Source organism: Hevea brasiliensis, chromosome 10 (genome assembly GCF_030052815.1).
Source record: "Hevea brasiliensis isolate MT/VB/25A 57/8 chromosome 10, ASM3005281v1, whole genome shotgun sequence".
Taxonomy (NCBI): domain Eukaryota; kingdom Viridiplantae; phylum Streptophyta; class Magnoliopsida; order Malpighiales; family Euphorbiaceae; genus Hevea; species Hevea brasiliensis.
In genome coordinates this window covers 4,521,106-4,541,443 of record NC_079502.1, presented here as the reverse complement: position 1 = coordinate 4,541,443, position 20,338 = coordinate 4,521,106, and the positions used below count along the sequence as shown (strand labels likewise).

Here is a 20,338-nt window from a genome sequence, read left to right as displayed (position 1 = left end):
TTTAATACAATTGACTCAATACAAACTAAGAAAAGACCAAATACGTCATAAGTCGTGCCGAAAATCCGGCAGAGTCTCTCCTATACCTAGGACCTACCTAACCTGCAAATGGGTTTAAAACACACTTCTATATCCACCAACCATACACCCACAACTCAATCATATCACACACCCCCTCCTGGGCCCATCCAAACAATCATCAATCACAATATGTAAAATTACAGTTTAGTCCTTATAATTGACCCTTTTTGCAAAAACTACCCAAATAAACTCTAAAAATTCTAAAAATTTGGCCCGTGGTCCTTAGCAATATTACTAGGCTAATGCAAAAAGAATCATAATTTTCTGAGCTACCATGAATATTTTATGGATTTTGAATCCCATTTAAGCACTAAAAAATTACGAAAAAGCAAGGTTCGGGTTTACCTATGTCGATTCCAATCTCAGGAACGCGCTCGGGGCGTCTGACAACGGTGGGGTAGCTAAAATCTCGATCCAATTCCAAGACTTTTTCAGTAGCCGGTCTGTCTGGCCGGAAATTTACAGACCCAGACAACTATCGAATTTTCACGAATTGAAGATACCTACACGTAGCCCACAACACGGGGGTTAGTACATAAATTTTACGAAATTTTCTAAGCTCATTTAATGCTCGGAAAAACACTACGAAGTTTCATGGGACCCATCGAAAAACGATGTCGAAAATTTTGAAAATTTATATTGCCGCGAAGCTCTCGACGAGTGGAGCGCTCTGGTACTCTCGATTTCCTCGTGGGGTTCACGGTTTGCGAGAAATCTAGCCCAAAAGTCAAAATAGGCTAAAACTTCCCAGACAAAAATTGGACAAACCGCTCAATGGATTTTGGTGTTCTTGGTATCTATGGAAAGCTCTCGAGGTGTAGATGTTGTTTTACACAAGACTCGGCCCAATCGGTGGCCAGATCGGCCGAATTTCTACCTGGAAGACGAAGCAGTGCGTTGCACGTCGTACGGCTTCGCGCACGGTTTCCCGGCGTTCCAGGCGGCGGCCCGCAATGGGGGGAGGCTGGGGTGGCGCGCCGGCGAGGTGGGGAGGGCTGGGTGGCGGCTGGCCGGCGAGGGGAGGAGGGAGGAGAGAGAAAATGGGAGAGAGAGAAGGAGAGGTCGGGACGCACGCGGGGAGAAAGAAAAAGGAAGAAGAAACCGGTCCGATTCGATCGGTCCGATCCAGTCCGGTTCGATTCGATTGGTTCGATTCAAGATACAAAATTTTGAATTTTTACTCTGCCTTGGGACCGAAAACGAGGTTCAAAAATTCTGAAAAAATTCTAGAAAACTCAAAAAAATTCGTAGACCCCAAATATATTTTTAGTTTTTGCCACGTGGTTTTTAAATTAATTTTTAAAAATCATCAAAGTTTATATTTTCGGAAAATCGAATCCGATTTCTAAAATCGGAAAAATTTCAAATAATTTTCTAAAATTCAAATAAAATAAAATATCAATATTTACCCAAAAATAATAAATTTAAAAATTAGGGGTGTTACATTCTTCCCCCCTTACAGAAAATTCGTCCTCGAATTTTACACAAGGTAGAATAAAGTACAGGATTACACATTGAATAGATAAGGGTACTTGCTACGCATGTCCCGCTCTGACTCCCAGGTGCACTCTTCTACTAACTGGCTCCTCCACAAAACCTTAACCATAGGGATCTGTTTTGATCTTAGCTGCCTCACTTGGTAGTCCACTATGGCTACAGGTTGCTCCTCAAACGTCAAGTTTTCTTTCAGTTCTACTACATCCGGCTGTAGCACATGAGAAGGATCAGGTATGTATTTCCTGAGCTTGGAGATGTGAAACACAAGATGAACATGAGAAAGGTTAGGTGGTAGCTCCAACCGGTAGGCAACTGCTCCAACTCTATCAATAACCTCAAAAGGTCCAATATACCGAGATGCCAACTTGCCCTTCTTTTCAAATCTCATGACTCCCTTCATCGGAGAAACCTTCAGGAATACGTAGTCGCCTACTGCAAACTCCACATCCCTTCGTCTAGGGTCTGCATAACTCTTCTGCCTCAAAAAGCTTTCAATCATTCCCTGATTAAAGGAACTATCTCTGAAGTGTACTGCACTAGGTCTACATCATGCACCTTCGCTTCTCCCATTTCTGTCCAACACAGAGGAGACCTACACTTTCTTCCATATAGTGCCTCATTGGGTGCCATCCCTATGTTGGAATGGTAACTGTTGTTGTAGGCAAACTCCACCAAAGCTAGCTGATCATCCCATTGACCTCCAAAATCCAAAACACTCATGCGAAGCATGTCTTCTAGTGTTTGGATTGTCCTTTCAGACTGTCCGTCTGTCTGAGGGTGGAAAGCAGTACTAAAGTTCAACTGTGTGCCAAGTGCCTCCTGCAACTTCCTCCAAAATCGAGAAGTGAACTGGGGCCCTCTGTCAAATGTTATGGAAGCAGGAACTCCATGCAATCTGACTATTTCTCGAATGTAGAGTCGAGCGTACTGTGCCACAGAATATGTAGTCTTCACAGGCAAGAAGTGAGCTGATTTAGTTAGGCGGTCTACAATTACCCATATCGAATCATATCCTCATGTGGTACGAGGCAACCCAGTCACAAAATCCATAGTAATCATCTCCAACTTCCATTCTGGGATAGGGAGCTCTTGCAGCTTCCCTGACGGTCTCTGGTGTTCAAACTTCACCTTCTGACAAGTCAAGCACTTGGACACGAAGTTTGCTATGTCTCTCTTTATGCCATTCCACCAATAGCTATCTTTCACATCATGCTACATCTTGGTGGAGCCTGGGTGGATATTGTACAGTGTATAGTATGCCTCTTACATGATTTCATTTCTGAGATTGTCCACATTGGGCACACATATCCTAGAACCTTGCACTAGGGCACCATCATTGGCAAATCCAAACTCATCACCTTTACCCTGCTGTACTCTTTCTATGATCTTCATCAATTGTTGGCCTCTGTGCTGGGAAACTCTAACTCTGTCTCGTAGGTCTGGTCTCACTGAAAAATGAGCCAACAATACCCCCTCATCTGAAAGATCTAGGATTAAACCTTGATCTATCAACTCATGTACTTCCTGAATCAACGGTCTCTTTTTCGCTAATATGTGCGCCAAGCTACCAGAAGATTTTCTGCTCAAAGCATTTGCCACTACATTGGCCTTCCTAGGGTGGTACTGGATGGTGCAATCATAGTCCTTCAGAAGCTCCATCCATCTCCTCTGTCTCAAGTTTAAATCCCTCTGTTGGAAGATGTACTTCAAACTCTTGTGGTCGGTGTATATCTCGTACACTTCACCATACAAGTAGTGTCTCCAGATTTTTAGTGCAAAGACTACAGCCGCCATTTCCAAATCATGGGTGGGGTAGTTCTGCTCATGCCTCTTCAGCTGCCTTGAAGCATAAGCCACTACTTTTCCATTCTGCATCAAAACACACCCTAAGCCAACTCTGGAGGCGTCACAGTACACGGTATATCCTTCACCACTCATCGGTAGTGTCAACACCAGGGCGGTGGTTAGACATTCCTTAAGCTTCTGGAAACTCTCCTCACAGTCATCTGTCCAAATGAATGGAACATTCTTCCGAGTTAACTTAGTTAGGGGAGCCGCTATCCTAGAAAAATCCTGCACAAAACGCCTATAATAGCCAGCTAGACCCAGAAAACTTTGCACCTCAGTGACTGTTGTAGGCCTAAGCCAATCAGTTATAGCTTCAATTTTCTTGGGATCTACTTGAATGACTTCACTAGAAACCACGTGTCCCAAGAATGAGAAGCTTCCTAGCCAAAATTCACATTTTGAAAATTTGGCATATAGCTGGTGCTCCCTCAAAGTCTGCAACACCATCCTCAAGTGTCACACATGTTCTTCCTCGGTCCGAGAGTATACCAAAATGTCATCTATGAATACGATGACAAAACGGTCCAGGAATGGCCTGAACACTCTGTTCATCAAGTCCATGAAGGCTGCTGGTGCATTAGTGAGTCCAAAAGACATCACCAAAAACTCATAATGACCATATCTTGTCCTGAATGCTATTTTGGACACATCCTCATTCCTGATTCTCAACTGATGGTAGCCTGATCGCAGGTCTATCTTGGAAAAGAATCTAGCTCCTTGGAGCTAATCAAACAGATCATCGATCAGAGAAAGTGGATACTTGTTCTTCACAGTCACCTTGTTCAGCTGTCTATAATCGATACACAACCTCAAGGACCCATCTTTCTTTCTCAAGAATAGAACAGGAGTGCCCCAGGGTAAATGCTCGGACGTATAAAACCCTTGTCCAAAAGCTCCTGTAGTTGTTCCTTCAGCTCTTTCAATTCTGCTGGTGCCATCCTGTAAGGCGACATTGATATGGGGTTTGTACCCGGCACAACATCAATGCAGAACTCTATTTCCCTTCCTGGTGGCAACCCCGGAAGCTCCTCAGGGAAGACATCCATGAATTCTCTGACAATAAGAACATTTTCCATGTTGACACCTTCTACAGATGTATCTCTCACCAATGCCAAATACCCTTGACATCCACGCCTAAACATTTTTCTAGTACTAATTGCTGACACCAAATTATATGGAGCCACGCTCCTGTCACCGTCAAAGCTAAACTCTTCCACACCAGGTATGTGGAAATACACCTTTTTGTTCCTGCAGTCTAAAGTGGCATAATGAGTTGCCAACCAATCCATTCTCAAGATTATATCGAAATCCATTACTGGTAGAGGAACCAAGTCTACTGGGAGGATCTTTCCATCCACTACTACTGGGCTACCCGAAAAAACCATGTATACATCTATGTTGTCACTAAGTGGGGTAGCTATAGACAAAGGGCATTCTAAAGTTGTAGGGTTCCCATCCAATCTCATGGCAAACACTGGAGAGACAAATGAGTGCGTAGCACCCGGATCTATCAAAACACGAGCCTCATAGAAACAGACTAGAAGAATACACAACTACATTGAAAGCCTTAGCATCCTGGTGGGTCAGGGTGAAAACCCGAGCTTGACCCCTACCTTGGGTGGCAGAACCCTGATACTGACTTTTACCTCCTGATCTACTTCCAAATCCACGTCCCCCTTGTCCTCGGCCCTGTTGGCCACTGAACTGACTGCTTGCCATGCTGGAAGCACCAGGATATAACTAACGAGGAATATTTGCAACAAAAACCTGTGACCCCATCTGTGGCTCGCTGAACACGAGGCATTTCCTAGCAAAGTGATCTGGTTGGCCACACCTGAAGCATACTCCTGAACCCATCATACAAGGTCCTGAATGTCCTCTTCCGCACTGTGCACAAGGTGCAAAGGAGGATCCTGAACCAGACCCGGAACTGCTGTACCCCGAACTATGACCACTACTGGATCCGTACCCTGGCCTGAACCCTCGAGGTTTGTGTCTAAAATCACTCTTCTTGTTCCTACTTCTTCCTCTGTAATGACTCTAGCCACCATTATCCGGAGCACCCATGTGGGGAACACCTGAAGAACCCTTTGCTCTATTTTTCTTTGCCCTTCCACTGTCATCCACAGCATAGCTAATCTCAATCTGTCTGGCTCGATCAACCACCACATCAAAAGACTGATCAGACATCATGGCCAGGTTTGCATACCTCCTGTCGAGCTCCTTTAGGAAGCTCTTCACCTTTATAGTTTCTGTAGCTACTGCTGTAGGGGCATACCTGCTCAGTTTCAGAAATTCTATAGCATATTCATCTACAGACCTGCCATTCTGCCTTAAGGCCTCAAAGGCCCACTGCTTTTGATCTCTGAAACTTTCTGGTACAAACCAGTTGATGAACAGTTCCACAAACTGAGTCCACGACAAACCTTCCATTCGAGGTAATATGTAATCATTCATCCATTGTCTAGGCATAGCCCCATGACATGCTGCTACACTCTATAAGTCTTCTATCAGTCAACTGCAACTCTGTTCCTGCCTGTCTGCAAGAATCCAAGAATCGATATGCATCGTCTGACATATCATAAGTACCAGGCACTAACTTCTTGAAATTGATTATCTGTTTATAAGGTTCCCCTCTTGGTGCGGTGGACTGCTGCTACTGTGGAGGGTGGACCATATACTGTGCCATCATATTGATGGTTCTCTGCAACCCAGCTAAAGTAGCTGCCATGGGGTCCATGGGACCCTGTGCCATAAAAGACTGATCCTGAACTGATGGCAGCTGCTCTTCTACTTGAGCAGCTCTAGGCCTCCTACCCCGCCTCCTCGGGCAAGCGCCTCATCCTGTGCCAACACCTCGTCAAGCACATCTGGTTCTGGTGCAGTGGCAGCTCTCCTGCTTCTATGTATTTTCCTGAAATTCAGCAGCATTAGCCCACAATATTCAAAACAGCATGTTACATAGCTCTATAGACTCATATTACACACAATTATATGAAGCATAAACTAGAAGCAAAGATGACAATGCAAGATGAATGTGGACCCTATTTTCCACATGTGACTCCTAGTAGACTCTTCCCAACACTTTAAATAATTATTCCCTATGAATCTGGAGCCTAAGCTCTGATACCACATTTGTCACGACCCAACCTATGGGCCGGACCGACACTAGGACCTGGGCCAGCCTAAAGCCCCTGAGGCCCGTAGTAAGCCTAACTATTCCTTAACTCAACTCTAAGACCCATTTGGGCCCAATTTCAAGAATTCAACCGAACAGAGTCCAGCCATAAAATGGACCTTTCAATGGGGAGTTTTTGACTCACCCGACTGTAAACACAATATATAATCAATTGGGGAGCTCAGCTCACCCTCCACATACTCATAACAACATAAAAATAAATGGGAGCTCAGCTCCCTCATCCAGCCCAACACACATGCATAAAATAATAAGTTTACAGGTTCAAAATGACAATTTATATTACAGACCCAATTCAAATAAATATTTCTAACACATATTAAAATTCTAAGAGTTAACAGGTTTATACAAATATTAATAAAAGACCTGCGAGGGAGAAAAGCAGGTTAACCTCAAAAATATCCTCCTGTGGCCTGGAAAAATATTGAACAGGAGTGAGCGTTCGACTTAGAGAGTAAAATATCAATTTTAACCATAATCTCTATAACTATCTAAAGCTAATGCACCCTGTAGAGTGAAATGCAACATCAATAATATTTTCACATCATAACAGCAAAAAGGTAATTTGGAGCACTCACACACCCAGTAATGTCAAATCATAAATATATGGGAGCTGATCCCCTATACAGCTCTCTTAAATCCAACCTGTGCCAGCGAAGAACTCAAGCCGGACTTTCACTTAATAAACCAAATTGGGGTCCCAGCGAAGAACTCAAGCCGTGTCTACCCCGAAAGACCGGGTCCCAGCGAAGATCTCAAGCCGTGTCTACCCGTCCTATCCATAGTCAACACCATATCACACGCACACCAACGCACGCACACTGCTCTAAATTACCACAACAATATCCATGGCACTTTAACAGTTGTGAATGCAACATAAAACGTGCCTAGAGTTTAACTACATAGATATATGCATATAAGTGATGCATGGGCATGCTTGAACATATAATAATATCAAAATTACAATTAAAATTAATATTTTACTCACAGACTTAACAGCAGTCACTGTGGCAGCTGGGCGGAGGAAGAAGGCTGTCCCGACTCACCTAATAATTTTATTACAATTATTTAATACAATTGACTCAATACAAACCAAGGAAAGACCAAATACGTCCTAAGTCGTGCCGAAAATCCGACAGAGTCTCCCCTATACCTAGGACCTACCCAACCTGCAAATGGGTTTAAAACACACTTCTGTATCCACCAACCATACACCCACAACTCAATCATATCACACAGCCCCTCTTGGGCCCATCCAAATAGTCATCAATTACAATATGTAAAATTACAGTTTAGTCCTTATAATTGACATTTTTTGCAAAAACTACCCAAATAAACTCTAAAAATTTGCCCCGCGGTCCTTAGCAATATTACTAGGCTAATGCAAAAAGAATCATAATTTTCTGAGCTACCACAAATATGTTATGGATTTTTAATCCCATTTAAGCACTAGAAAATTATGAAAAAGTAAGGTTTGGGTTTACCTATGCCAATTCTGATCTCGGGAACGCGCTCGGGGCGTCTGACAATGGTGGGGTAGCCAAAATCTTGATCCAATTCCAAGACTTTTTCGATAGCCGGTCTGTCTGGTCGAAAATTCATTGACCCGGACAACTGTCGAATTTCCGCGAATTGAAGATACCTACAAGAAGCCCACAACATGGGGGTTAGTACATAAATTTTACGAAATTTTCTAAGCTCATTTAATACTCGGAAAAATACTACGAAGTTTCGTGAGACCCACCGAAAAATGGTGTCGGAAAATTTAGATATTTATATTGCCGCAAAGCTCTCGACAAGTGGAGCACTCTGGTACTCTCGGTTTCCTCGTGGGGTTCACGGTTTGCGAGAAAAATCTAGCCCAAAAATCAAAATGGGCTAAAACTTCCCGGACAAAATTGGACAAACCGCTCGATGGATTTTGGTGTTCTTAGTGTCTATGGAAAGCTTTCGAGGTTTAGATATTGTTTGACACAAGACCCGGCCTATTTGGTGGCCAGATCGGCCGGATTTCGGCCGGGAAGACGAAGCAGCCCGCTGCGCATCGTAAGGCTTCGCGCGCGGTTTCCAAGCATTCCAGGCGGCGACCGGTGATGGGGGGAGGCTGGGGTGCCGCGCCGGCGAGGTGGGGAGGGCTGGGTGGTGACTGGCCGGCGAGGGGAGGAGGGAGGAGAGAGAAAATGGGAGAGAGAGAAGGAGAGGTCGGGACACGGGCGGGGAGAAATAAAAAGGAAGAAGAAATCGGTCCGATTCGATCGGTCCAATCCGGTCCAGTTCGATTTGGTCGGTCCGATTCAAGATACAAAATTTTAAATTTTTACTCTACCTTGTGACCGAAAACGAGGTCCAAAAATTCCGAAAAAATTCTAGAAAACTCAGAAAAATACTTAGACCCCAAATATATTTTTAGTTTTTGTCACGTGGTCTTTAAATTAATTTTTAAAAATCATCAAAGTTTTTATTTTCGAAAAATCAAACCCGATTTCTAAAATCCAAAAAATTTCAAATAATTTCCTAAAATTCAAATAAAATAAAATATCAATATTTACCCAAAAATAATAAATTTAAAAATTAGGGGTGTTACATAAATCATTAGAATTTTTTTAGTTGAAAGAAAGTTTAGGTGAGGGTTTCGATTTAAGAGATTAGGGTATGTTACTAACTTTATTGAGGAATTACAATGAAATTTACATATCGCTAATTATAAAAGGCGTTAATAAAATTCAAGCTCTTAATTTTATGGGAGCACTTATATGTTTATGGGGGCACTTATATGTTTTATAGATTAAAAAATTATTAACATTATTAATGCTAAATAGTTTTTATTTTCGTTTATTGGGATTTCCCATACGGCATGCATGTGTTATAACTTTTGTGTACCATAAATTTTAATTTGAGACAGAGAAGTTTAGTAAAAAAAATATTTGGTTTAGTTACTTACTTTTAAATTTTAATTTAAAATATATTTTTAAATTTATAAGTTAAATTAAAAGTAAATAGTTAATTGTTTGATAAAATTATTTTAAAATAATTTTTAAATAATTTAACTATTTGATTAAAAAGTGCTTAAAAGTAATATATTTTATTAAAATTACAAAATGAATAGTTAATTAAGTGAGGTAGTTATTAAAATAATATAATATTTATATTTTTAAAAATTATTAACATAATATAGTCTTTTATTTAGTTAAAGAATAATTTTAAAATAAATAGAATAGTCATAAATAAGATATTTTTATATATGATTTCTGAATTATTTTAAGTATTTTTTTAACTTATACACTAAATCAAATATTAATCTACTTATAAGTAAAATTAACTGAGTCAAACTAAACACCTGATTGAATAATTATATTGTGGAGTCGTGATTTCATATAAATAATTTACATGGAATGACAAACTAATCAAATATAGATAAATATTTAAAATGATTGAGTATTTTTTTTTTTTAAATTTACCATTAAAAAATTATTATTTAATGAACCTATTTCTATGCACTTGTCCATATTTCATTGGCTTGTCATTCCATGAACACAAATATTTGTCTACATTAAATATTTCATTTTATGTAGAGAGTTTATGTGAAATAACAAATCAATCATCTATAGACAAATATTTAAAATGATTAAGTAATTATTTTTTTAAATTCACCATCAGACAATTATTATTTAATGGGACTTATTTATATATACTTATTTATATTTTATTGGCTTGTCATTTTATATAGACATTTTATATGGAATCACTATTTTATTTTATAATTTCTCCTCAAATACACTAAAGTTCTTGTACGCTCTTCTACCACAAAAAAAAAAAAGTTCTTGTACACTTGATGGCAATAGAAAACAGCAAATAGATAAAAAGTGTTAATATAATTTTATTATTAAATACTCTAAGCTTGCTCGCAAATTATAACATTATATAACCATGCATAACGGCTCACTCCACAATCTCAACCAGAGCCAGACTAGTTATCATTAATTCTCCAGGAGACCATATTCCAGGAAAGGAGAAGAAAAGGATTGTGAAGATGAAGAGAAACAAGAGTGTATCTCTTCTATTTTTCATATTTGTTATAATGGCTGCCTTCACTATTTTTGCCATCATTGTGGACGCAAGAAAGCAACACAGCAAGAAGAGCAAACCCAGTAAGCATCTCAAAGGTTCAGCTAATATTCCAGGCCCAGCACCAGCCCCTCTTCCTCACCGTGGTTCTTATCCTACCCAATCGAGCTTTTTCAATATTTTGTCATTTGGAGCCAAGGGTGATGGAGTTTCTGATGATTCTAAGGTACGTAATGGCCAAAAGTTCAACAATTCTTTTTCCTCCTACCTTTGCTATATTATAATTTGTTGAAATATTGAACCAATCAGGCCCTTCTATCTGCATGGAAAGCCGCCTGTGAGGTCCCTGGAGCTACAGTAGAAATCCCAGCAGAATTCAAGTTCCTTGTCAAGCCCATAACTCTTCTAGGTCCATGTGTGCCTCACCTTGTTCTTCAGGTTTGCTCTCTCTTCTTTTTTAGCTGATCTCACTGACTACTACACTTGAATAAAGAAATGCAACAGGGCAAAGGGGTGTATTCTTTGTCAGGCTTTTTTTAACCTTGATTTAATTGTACATTGAAGTCATGTATTAATATTTACATATCTTTATAATAAAATGATTTACACACCAAGCTGATGTAATGTAAGTGGAATTCCATGCCAATTACAGATTGATGGAACTCTCTTAGCTCCTCCAGAAGCGGGTTCATGGCCTAAATCCAGCCTGTTTCAATGGCTTAACTTCAAGTGGGTGCATGACTTCACTATTCAAGGTACTGGCACTGTCAATGGTCAAGGCTTCGATTGGTGGAGTCCCTCTAGTGTCTATTTTATTCAGGTTTGGCAATTATATATTCTTCAAACATTTGGAAAATAAAAAGTAAAAAAGAAATAGGAAAAATGCTAAAGCTGTTTTGTGATGTATTTCTGCAGAAGAAATCCAAGCACATTCCTGATATGAAACCAACAGTAAGACATTTCTTCCAAGTTTTGTTTTTGTTGCTTTTATTTTATGATCACAGTTTTAATTTTGTCTATGTCTACTGATAATTGGAACGTTATGAATTAATTTTCCTCTTCTTTGAAGGCTTTGAGATTTTATGCTAGCTATAATGTCACAGTTCGAGACATTGAAATTGTAAATAGCCCACAATGCCATCTGAAATTTGACAATTCAAAGAGGATCAAGGTTAACAATATAACCATTTCATCACCTGAGAATAGCCCCAATACCGATGGAATTCACCTGCAGAACACACAAGATGTAGAAATTCAGCATTCTAGTATTGGATCTGGTAAGAACCAAGAAATTCACTTATGTTAATTATATCATATAAGATGAATTTAGAACATATTAGGTCATGCTTCAATAGGTGGCTGATGTTCGATCACATAACTTGAGTTGGGTATTGACTCAATGGTGCATGGCACGCTAGAATTGCACAGAAAAAGCAATCTACTTCTGCCACATACGAAAAAAGCAATAAAAGAAAACAAAAAGGTTATCTGTTTGTGAGGAAAATATGTTAGGTTCAATTATATTTTAAACGGTATAACTGTCACTAAACTAACTTTTGAGACAAGCATGAACAAAAAGTTCCAATACAGCCAACTTTTCAGTTTAGTGTATTCTCTGGCCCTTGTTTTAATTATTAGCAAGTAGGCTAGCCTGCAGGTATAGCCAAATATATATATATATATATATAGGATATGGTTTCTGAATTCTGATGCTAATATATTATTGGATTCTCACTTTTGGCAGGAGATGACTGTATATCCATACAAACTGGTTGCTCCAACATCCATGTTCATCATATCAACTGTGGTCCAGGACATGGTATAAGGTAGATTTTATTAATTACAAAGAATTTAATTCTCATATTGATCAACATCAATTGAATAATATTTTATTTTCTTATATAAAATTTCAGTGTAGGAGGACTTGGGAAGGATCAAAGTGTTGCATGTGTCTCCAATATCATTGTGGAGAAAGTCTCACTGCAAAATACTCTAGCTGGAGCTAGAATAAAGACATGGCAGGTACCTAAAATAAATGCTTCTGATATTTATCAAAACTAATAAATAATTAATTACTGCATAATTCTATTGTTTTGCTAAAGAATTTGGATCTAGCAGGGAGGGATTGGATTGGTGAAGAACATATCATTTTCCAACATCCAAGTATCAAACGTCAAGTATCCCATAATAATAGATCAATTCTATTGTGACAAGCATATCTGCAAGAACCAAACAGAAGCTGTAGCAATTTCTGGTGTTAGATATGATCAAATAATTGGGAGTTACACAGTGCAACCTATTTATTTAGCTTGCAGCAGTAATGTGCCATGCATAGATGTTGATCTGATTAATATTCAGTTGAAACCCTCTCAAGGATACACAAGTTTCAAGCAGGCTTTGTGTTGGAACTCTTATGGGAAATCGCAAGCACTCCTTGTTCCTTCAAGTATAGATTATTGCTTAAGAAGGGATGGTGGCTTTGTTAAGAGAACATCAAGGTCTTCGCACGAGCATGTGTGCTAGCTACTCATGACTCTTAAATTATAGTTAATTGTGACTTTTCTGTTAGATGCTTCCCTTCTGCAAATTTTTTTTAATGTGGGAAGGCGATGATTGTAATAGTTCTTTTAATTAATAAATTTAATTTAGTTGTTGTTTAAAAGATAATACTAATATTTTTCTTTTTTATACATTAACTAACGAAAGAAGTTGCAAATTACATATTTATATAGCTCTATTTGTACTTAACTTCTTAATTAAATTTTTTATTGTAATTTAAAATAAAAATTTTATAAAAAAATAAATAAAATCATTAATTCTTTTTTTTTTAAATTGTGCTTTTTATTTTTTTAAAAATTTTTTAACCATTTTTGTTAAAAAGAATTAATAAAAGAATAGAAGTGTACTACATACTATATATTAAAGCATGGGTACTATTTAATTAAATCTATATACTATATAAAAGAAAGAAAAGGAACATTGAGAATGCATTAAATCTATATACTATATAGAAGTGGGAAGGGGAACATTGGGAATGCCAACAATACGCTTCATCATTTATATTATTTATAATTATATAATTTTATTATTATTCAAATTAATTTTGAAATTATTATAAATTTAAAATTCTTAACCTACTTATATGTAACTTCTACTTAATTAAAAATAAACTTTTGAAAAAGAAATTCATATTTCTTAAAAACAATTGTGTTTGGAAATTTTTTCAAAAAAAATTATCAATTTTATGAAAAATAATTAACTAAGAAATTATAAATTTATATATTTTTTAAGAAAGCATAAATTTTACTAAGAAATCTTAAATTCACATTAAAAAAAAGTTTTAAATAAGTGTTATGTTTATATATATATATATATAGGATTGAACTAACAACGTTTTATGGAGGCTGATTTTTAATTAATTATTAAAATTTATTACTTTATTATAATATACAAATTATTTTAATTTAAAATTTAATCCTATTAAAATATACGGTATATAATAATCATGTTTCTTTATTTTTTATAATTCCTTTTATTTGTATTTTTATAATATTGTAAATAATTTTAAAAAGTAAGTATTTTGATGATTTATAAGTTTGCCTCTCATTCATTCATTCATTCATTCATTCATATATATATATATATATATATATATGACAGATAGATATTATAGATAAAAATGGGAAGAAGAGAGAATGTTAAGATTGTAAAAAATACCCAAACTAATTTATTATAATAACAATAAAAAAATTATTTTATTTTATTTAAAATATTAATATTAATTTTTGATATATTTATTTAATTTCTATTTCACTTAATATTAATTTATTATTTTTTCATAGTTCTACATGAACTTGAATTCTATTTTACACAATATTATTTATATGAACTAGATTTAGTAAATAATAATTTAAATCGTTTGAAACTAATTTTATTTAATTAATTTAAAATATTATATTATAATTTTTATATATTAACTCTCCAAAATATAATATAATTTAAATTTTTAAAAAATATAATAAAAAATAAAAATAAAATTTGAGTAATTAAAAGGAAATTATCTCTTATTAAAAAAAAAAGGAAATTTTCTCTTTCACAATTTTATCGTGTAAGATGTTGAGTAATTTAAAAAAAAATGTTGAGTAATATTAAAATTAAAATTTTAATAAAATTAGGATTATATAAATATAATTTGATTGAAAAAAAAAAAGAGAAAGCCAGCCTTTTTTCATAAATAAAGAAAATGTTAATTATACAAAAAGAAATTAACTATAATTTTTTTATTAAATAAAATCTTCATAACTCTTATATATCACGTCAATGTTTTTTATATATACATCTTATTTCAAACTAAAAATGTTAGACTTAATTTATTAAATAAGATTGATCATTAATTATTCTATTTTATAAAATATAACTATTACAAAATAATAATATAATATTATAAAATGATTTTTACATGATGCATATTTAAAAATACAAAATATTTTAAATATAACAAAAATATTTTAAAATTAGAGTAAAGTATAGTAATGATAATTTGATATTATAATAATAAAGGGCTAAACTTAATTGATCAATGGAAATAAATACATTATGGTGATATTATACTATATACAACAAATTATTATAAAATTATATATAAATAAATTACATACGTTTAACAAAAACTAATTAATAAAAGTGGAAAAAAAGGAATAATGGAATGGTCAAAAATATTCATAATAATTTAATATTATAATAATGAAGGACTTAATTTAATTGGTTATTAAAAATTAATTTATTTTAAATTTTATTATTTAAATTAATTTTATAATTATTTTACTAAAATTTGTTGGTGAAATCCAAAATTAGACTTCCAGAGTTATAGTCCAATTGTAACTAATGAAAGTTCTAATTTTGAATAAATAAAAAATGCTAAAAATTGACATATTATGGTAATTAAATTATGATAATAAATAATTAAATTTAATTAAATATTAAAAATTAATATATTATAATAATATTATATTATATATAAAAAAAATTAATAAAAAAAATTACATATAAAAGAGTTGAACTTGAATATAAACTTGAATATATATATATATATATCAATTAAATTAACTCTATCATAGGTAAAATAAACCTTTCTACATGCTTAAATTTTTTTTTTTAAATAACATATTAATGATAAAAAAAAATAAAATAAAAAACTAAATTGAATTTTAAAAGGCTAGCTTGGTTTCCTAGTTTAATCCAACTAGTTTAAATTTTTTTTAGTCAATTCGAATAAATCAGATTAATTAAATATAATTATAAAAATTAAAATTTTAATATATTAATACTACAATAATAAATGAATTTAAAAATACCTATGTGAACATGCAGTCAGTCAATCTAATATTTAATTGAATTGGTTCTTGTTTTAATGAGTCCTAATATTGTAAATAACATGATTATCTTATCTCATCCGATTAACGTTTTATCAAAGAAATTAAATTAAAGTATTTAAATGTTTATAAATATAAAATAATTAATTATATTAAAGAAAGAGAGAGAACGTAAGTAGATACTATGAAGGACTTTGTTTGCATAACAATTTGATCTTATTATAAAATTAATTCATGATAACACGATGTCAAAATATAAAATATATAATAGAATTTATTTATTAAATATATAATTTTATCTTATATTAATAGTAAATTGGGTCGTAGAATTATAATTACAAATTAATTTTCTGCTTGAAAATATTAAATGATAAGTTTGTACCACATATAGTTTCCCTTTGTGATTCAAATATTATAATTAAATTATGGTAGAAATTCATCATATTAAACGGTAAAAGAATTAAAATACAATTCAATCTTGGTTATTGTGATAAATTCAAAATATGTGATGGGTATGCTATAAATAGCCGAGCTAGCTGCTCAACAAAAACAAAATCACACTAAAATATATGCAAGAAGATATATTGTAGCAAAAAGAAAGATGGGGTCTTCAATTGGGTTGATATTTGTTCTCGTGCTTGTGTGCTTAGCAAGGCTTTCAGAGGCTGCATCTGGAGATGATTGTGGCTGCACTGCTTCTTGTTTTGGGTGCCCTTATGAAATAAGGACGTTTCAAATTGGGAGAGGTTCAATCGGGAGTCAATGCACATGTGTATGCCAATGCCCATCAAACCCTTCTTTCCCTAGCCCCAACCTACCAGCACCATCAACCCCTCGAGTCCCAAGTGTACCATTAGCATTGTCTCCAGCCTGCGCAGCATCTGCGGTTAATTTGGGCTTTTGTTGGGCTGAAGCTTCCTTAGGTACTGCTTTTCAAAATGTTCCAATGGCTCAAGGATGTTGCAGTGTGTTTAAGCAATGGGCTGACGATTGCTTTGGTGGAGATGAGAGAATTCCTAGCATTGTCTCTCACTGGGTACCTCCTGCTTTGGTTCAATATTGCTCAACTCAACATTAGTCAATTAGTATTTCTTTATTAGTATATATATTTGAAGACGAATGCCTCAATATTAGGATCTTAGCTATCTTAATCAATATTATTTTATTAGTATATTATTTAGATTTTAATTAGTTGTTAGATGTTTTAGGCATTTTGGTCACTTTATCTTATAATATATTTGAATTTATATTTTTTTTTCTTTATTTCTTATCTTAGATGATATATTAATGAAATTGATCATAATTTTACTAAGAAACATATTTCTTTTCTGAATTTTTATGTGTATATTTATCTTCGACAAAAAAAAACCTCAAACGATTTCAATTTTTTTATAACATATAAAAAGTATAGTAATTAAAGCAACGGAACTTTTACTGAAAATTTCTACTTACAAACTCCATTTAATTGAATGGCTATTTTATATATGCACCCCCTTTTTTTATGGTGAATGCGGTGGTGGTGTTGGTGGTTGTTGAACAAGCATGCACCGCCCAGCAGACACTTTAATCCCCAGTACCCCACGCCCACGGTCACCCACATTATATTTTTTTTGCCCCACAAACAAGCAGTATACCAATACTGTGAGTAAAATTTATATAATAAAACTAATATGTATATTAAATTCATATTGTTCAACAAGTGACAGACTCGTTCCCACCCATTACATAATCAAAGGAAGAAGAGATACTTTCCCTTTAAAATTCATGTGTCACAAGTAGCAAGAGTTAGTGGTAGTTCAGAAGCCACAAATGCAGATTGTGGCTATTCTGCTTATTGTTCTGGGTGCCCATATGAGGTAAGATGGGTTCAGATGGGGCGAGGTTCAAATGATAGATATTGCACATGTATACGCCAATGCCAATCCAATTTGCCAAACCCTTTCGTCCCCAGCCCTACCGCACCAGCAATTCAAAATCCAGTTCCATTCTCACCATCAACGCCTCAACTCCCAACAAATCCTGAAATCTCACTGCCACCTCCTCAAGTCCCAGCCTATCAAATCCCTGACCTTGGAACTGTGCAGAAACCGTGCTTAATGAGGGTTTTTGTTGGACTGAGTCGAGTCTTCGTTTGGTCAAGACATTCCACGGGTCCAAGGTTGCGGTGGTATTTTCAGAGTATGGACTAAAGATTGTTTTGGTGGACATGATTAGGAAATTCTTACGATTTTCTCCAGCTACGTGACTCCTGACTTGTTTCAATTTTGTGAAACTCATCATTAAGTTGTTAGTTACTAGTTAATTAGTGTATATGAAGATTAGCATTAGTAATCCAAATGCCTCTTGAATAATATGTACCTTGTCTAGGTTCTTATTAGCTTTAGTTTATTATTTAGTCCACATACTCATCAACATAAAATAAATGGGAGTTCACTCCTCATCCAATCCATCAACATGCATAACATATTTAAGTTTACAGTCCAACATGATAAAACAAATTCAAATAAATTTGCTAACACACATGAAATTCTAGGAGTAATTAAAATTACACAAACATGGATAAACAATATCAATCTTAACTATAATCTCTATAACTATCAAACTAATGCAAACTTGTAGAGTGAAATGCAACATTAACATCATATTCACATCATAGCATCAAAATCCATAGTCCACCCACACCACACACGACGCCAACGCACGCCGCGCGCAAATTAATACAACAACAACATCATGGCACACATTAATTATGAAATGCAACATAAATCGTGCCTAGAGTTTAACTACATAAATATATTCATATAAGTGATGCATGGGCATGAATATATATATAATATCGAAATTATAATTAAAATTAATATTTACACAACACAATACAACAAAAAAAAAAAAAAGACCAATTACGCCGTAAGTCGAAAAAAAATCAGTCTCCCCCTACTACCTACCTACTAAACTCGCAAAAAGGGCTAAAACGCACATCAACAATACAAAAATTTCAATTTAGTCCTTATTATTGATCATTTTTATAAAACCCTCCTCTCCTATATTATATTATTGCATTATAAAAGAAAGAATCGTAATTTTTCTAAAATTTTTAATTTTATTTTTTTTTTTTTTTTTTTTATTTAAATAAAAGAAAAAAAAAAAAAAAAAGGTTAGGTTTTATTCCGATTCCGACCGCCGGGGGACTCGCTGGGGGGGGGACAATGGGGATCAAGGCAAAATCAATTTCGGAGACTTTTTTTGGCCTGCAGTGCCGAACTCGAATTTCCAACCCCGGTCAATTTAATTTTTGAGAATATAACTATAACCAGCCCATAACACGGGGTTAGTACATAAATTTTTTTTTTTTTTTAAGCTCTCATTTAATGCGGAAAAAGAAGAGAGAGACGCGCGAGAAGAAAAAAGGAAAGGATTTTTTTTTTTTTTTTTTATCGACCCTAAAAAAGGTCCAAAAAAAAAAAAAAATTCCAAAAAAAAAAAAAAAAATACGACTCCAAATATATTTTTAAAATTTAAATAAAATTTAAATATCAAAAATACTCATAATTAATAAAATTTTGGGGTGTTACAATTTAGATTTCCAAGAGTAGTTGTCAAGCGTTTGAGGCATTCTTCGAAAAAAAAAAGTGTTTGAGATATTGTGGTTAAATAAATGTAAGGGAAAATTACTGATTAATCTTTGTATTTTATTAAAACTAATTATTTGATTCCTATATTTTGAAAAATATACTATTTAGTCCTCATGCTTTGCTTCTGTTAAACTATTTAGTCATTCTATTAAATTTTTTGTTATTCATATTATTCAAACTACTATTTTGTTTCTTTATTTTAAGAAATTTAATTAGTTGATTCTATATTTTGAAAAATATTATTATTTAATCTCTCTATTTTAGTGAAATTAATTAATTAGTTTATATATTTTAAAAAATATATTATTAGATAAAAATAGAAATTTTGTTATGTGGAGACTAAATATAAATTTATAATTTTTTTTTTTAAATTTCCAATTCCTTAAATATCATTTTTGTGTTTTCTTTACTGGAAAATAATTTTTCTTAATTACTTAGAAATTCAAGAAAGTTGATAAATTTTTCTGTGTAGTCTTGTACCATTTTTATCAACAGATAAAAACAAATAGAGGATGAGGGGAAGAAGAATATGGATGTAGAAGAGAAGAAATATGATAGAGAAATAATAGTGGATAAGAGAAGATTAAGTGGGAGAGGATTAGAATAATTTAGGTATAAAAAATAATTATGTGACTAAATAATTAATA

At 34.3% G+C, this 20,338-nt stretch overlaps 1 protein-coding gene across 1 annotated transcript; it reads left to right on the top strand.

Moving 5' to 3' along the window:
- Positions 1-10,652: 10,652 nt before the first annotated feature.
- On the top strand, positions 10,653-13,210 carry LOC131169465 (polygalacturonase At1g48100-like). Its single transcript, XM_058128697.1, has 8 exons — positions 10,653-10,913; positions 10,997-11,125; positions 11,340-11,507; positions 11,603-11,638; positions 11,757-11,964; positions 12,432-12,513; positions 12,601-12,709; positions 12,806-13,210. Exons 1-8 carry the CDS (start codon positions 10,653-10,655, stop codon positions 13,208-13,210), a joined length of 1,398 nt encoding a protein of 465 aa, XP_057984680.1.
- Positions 13,211-20,338: the final 7,128 nt, after the last annotated feature.

Excerpts from the sequence above, each read along its gene's own strand:
- LOC131169465 (XM_058128697.1), top strand. The coding sequence starts at position 10,653 with ATGAAGAGAAACAAGAGTGTATCTCTTCTATTTTTCATATTTGTTATA. Across the intron at positions 11,965-12,431 it reads GCATTCTAGTATTGGATCTG|GAGATGACTGTATATCCATA; the intron begins GTAAGAACCAAG and ends CACTTTTGGCAG. Across the intron at positions 12,710-12,805 it reads CTAGAATAAAGACATGGCAG|GGAGGGATTGGATTGGTGAA; the intron begins GTACCTAAAATA and ends TGGATCTAGCAG.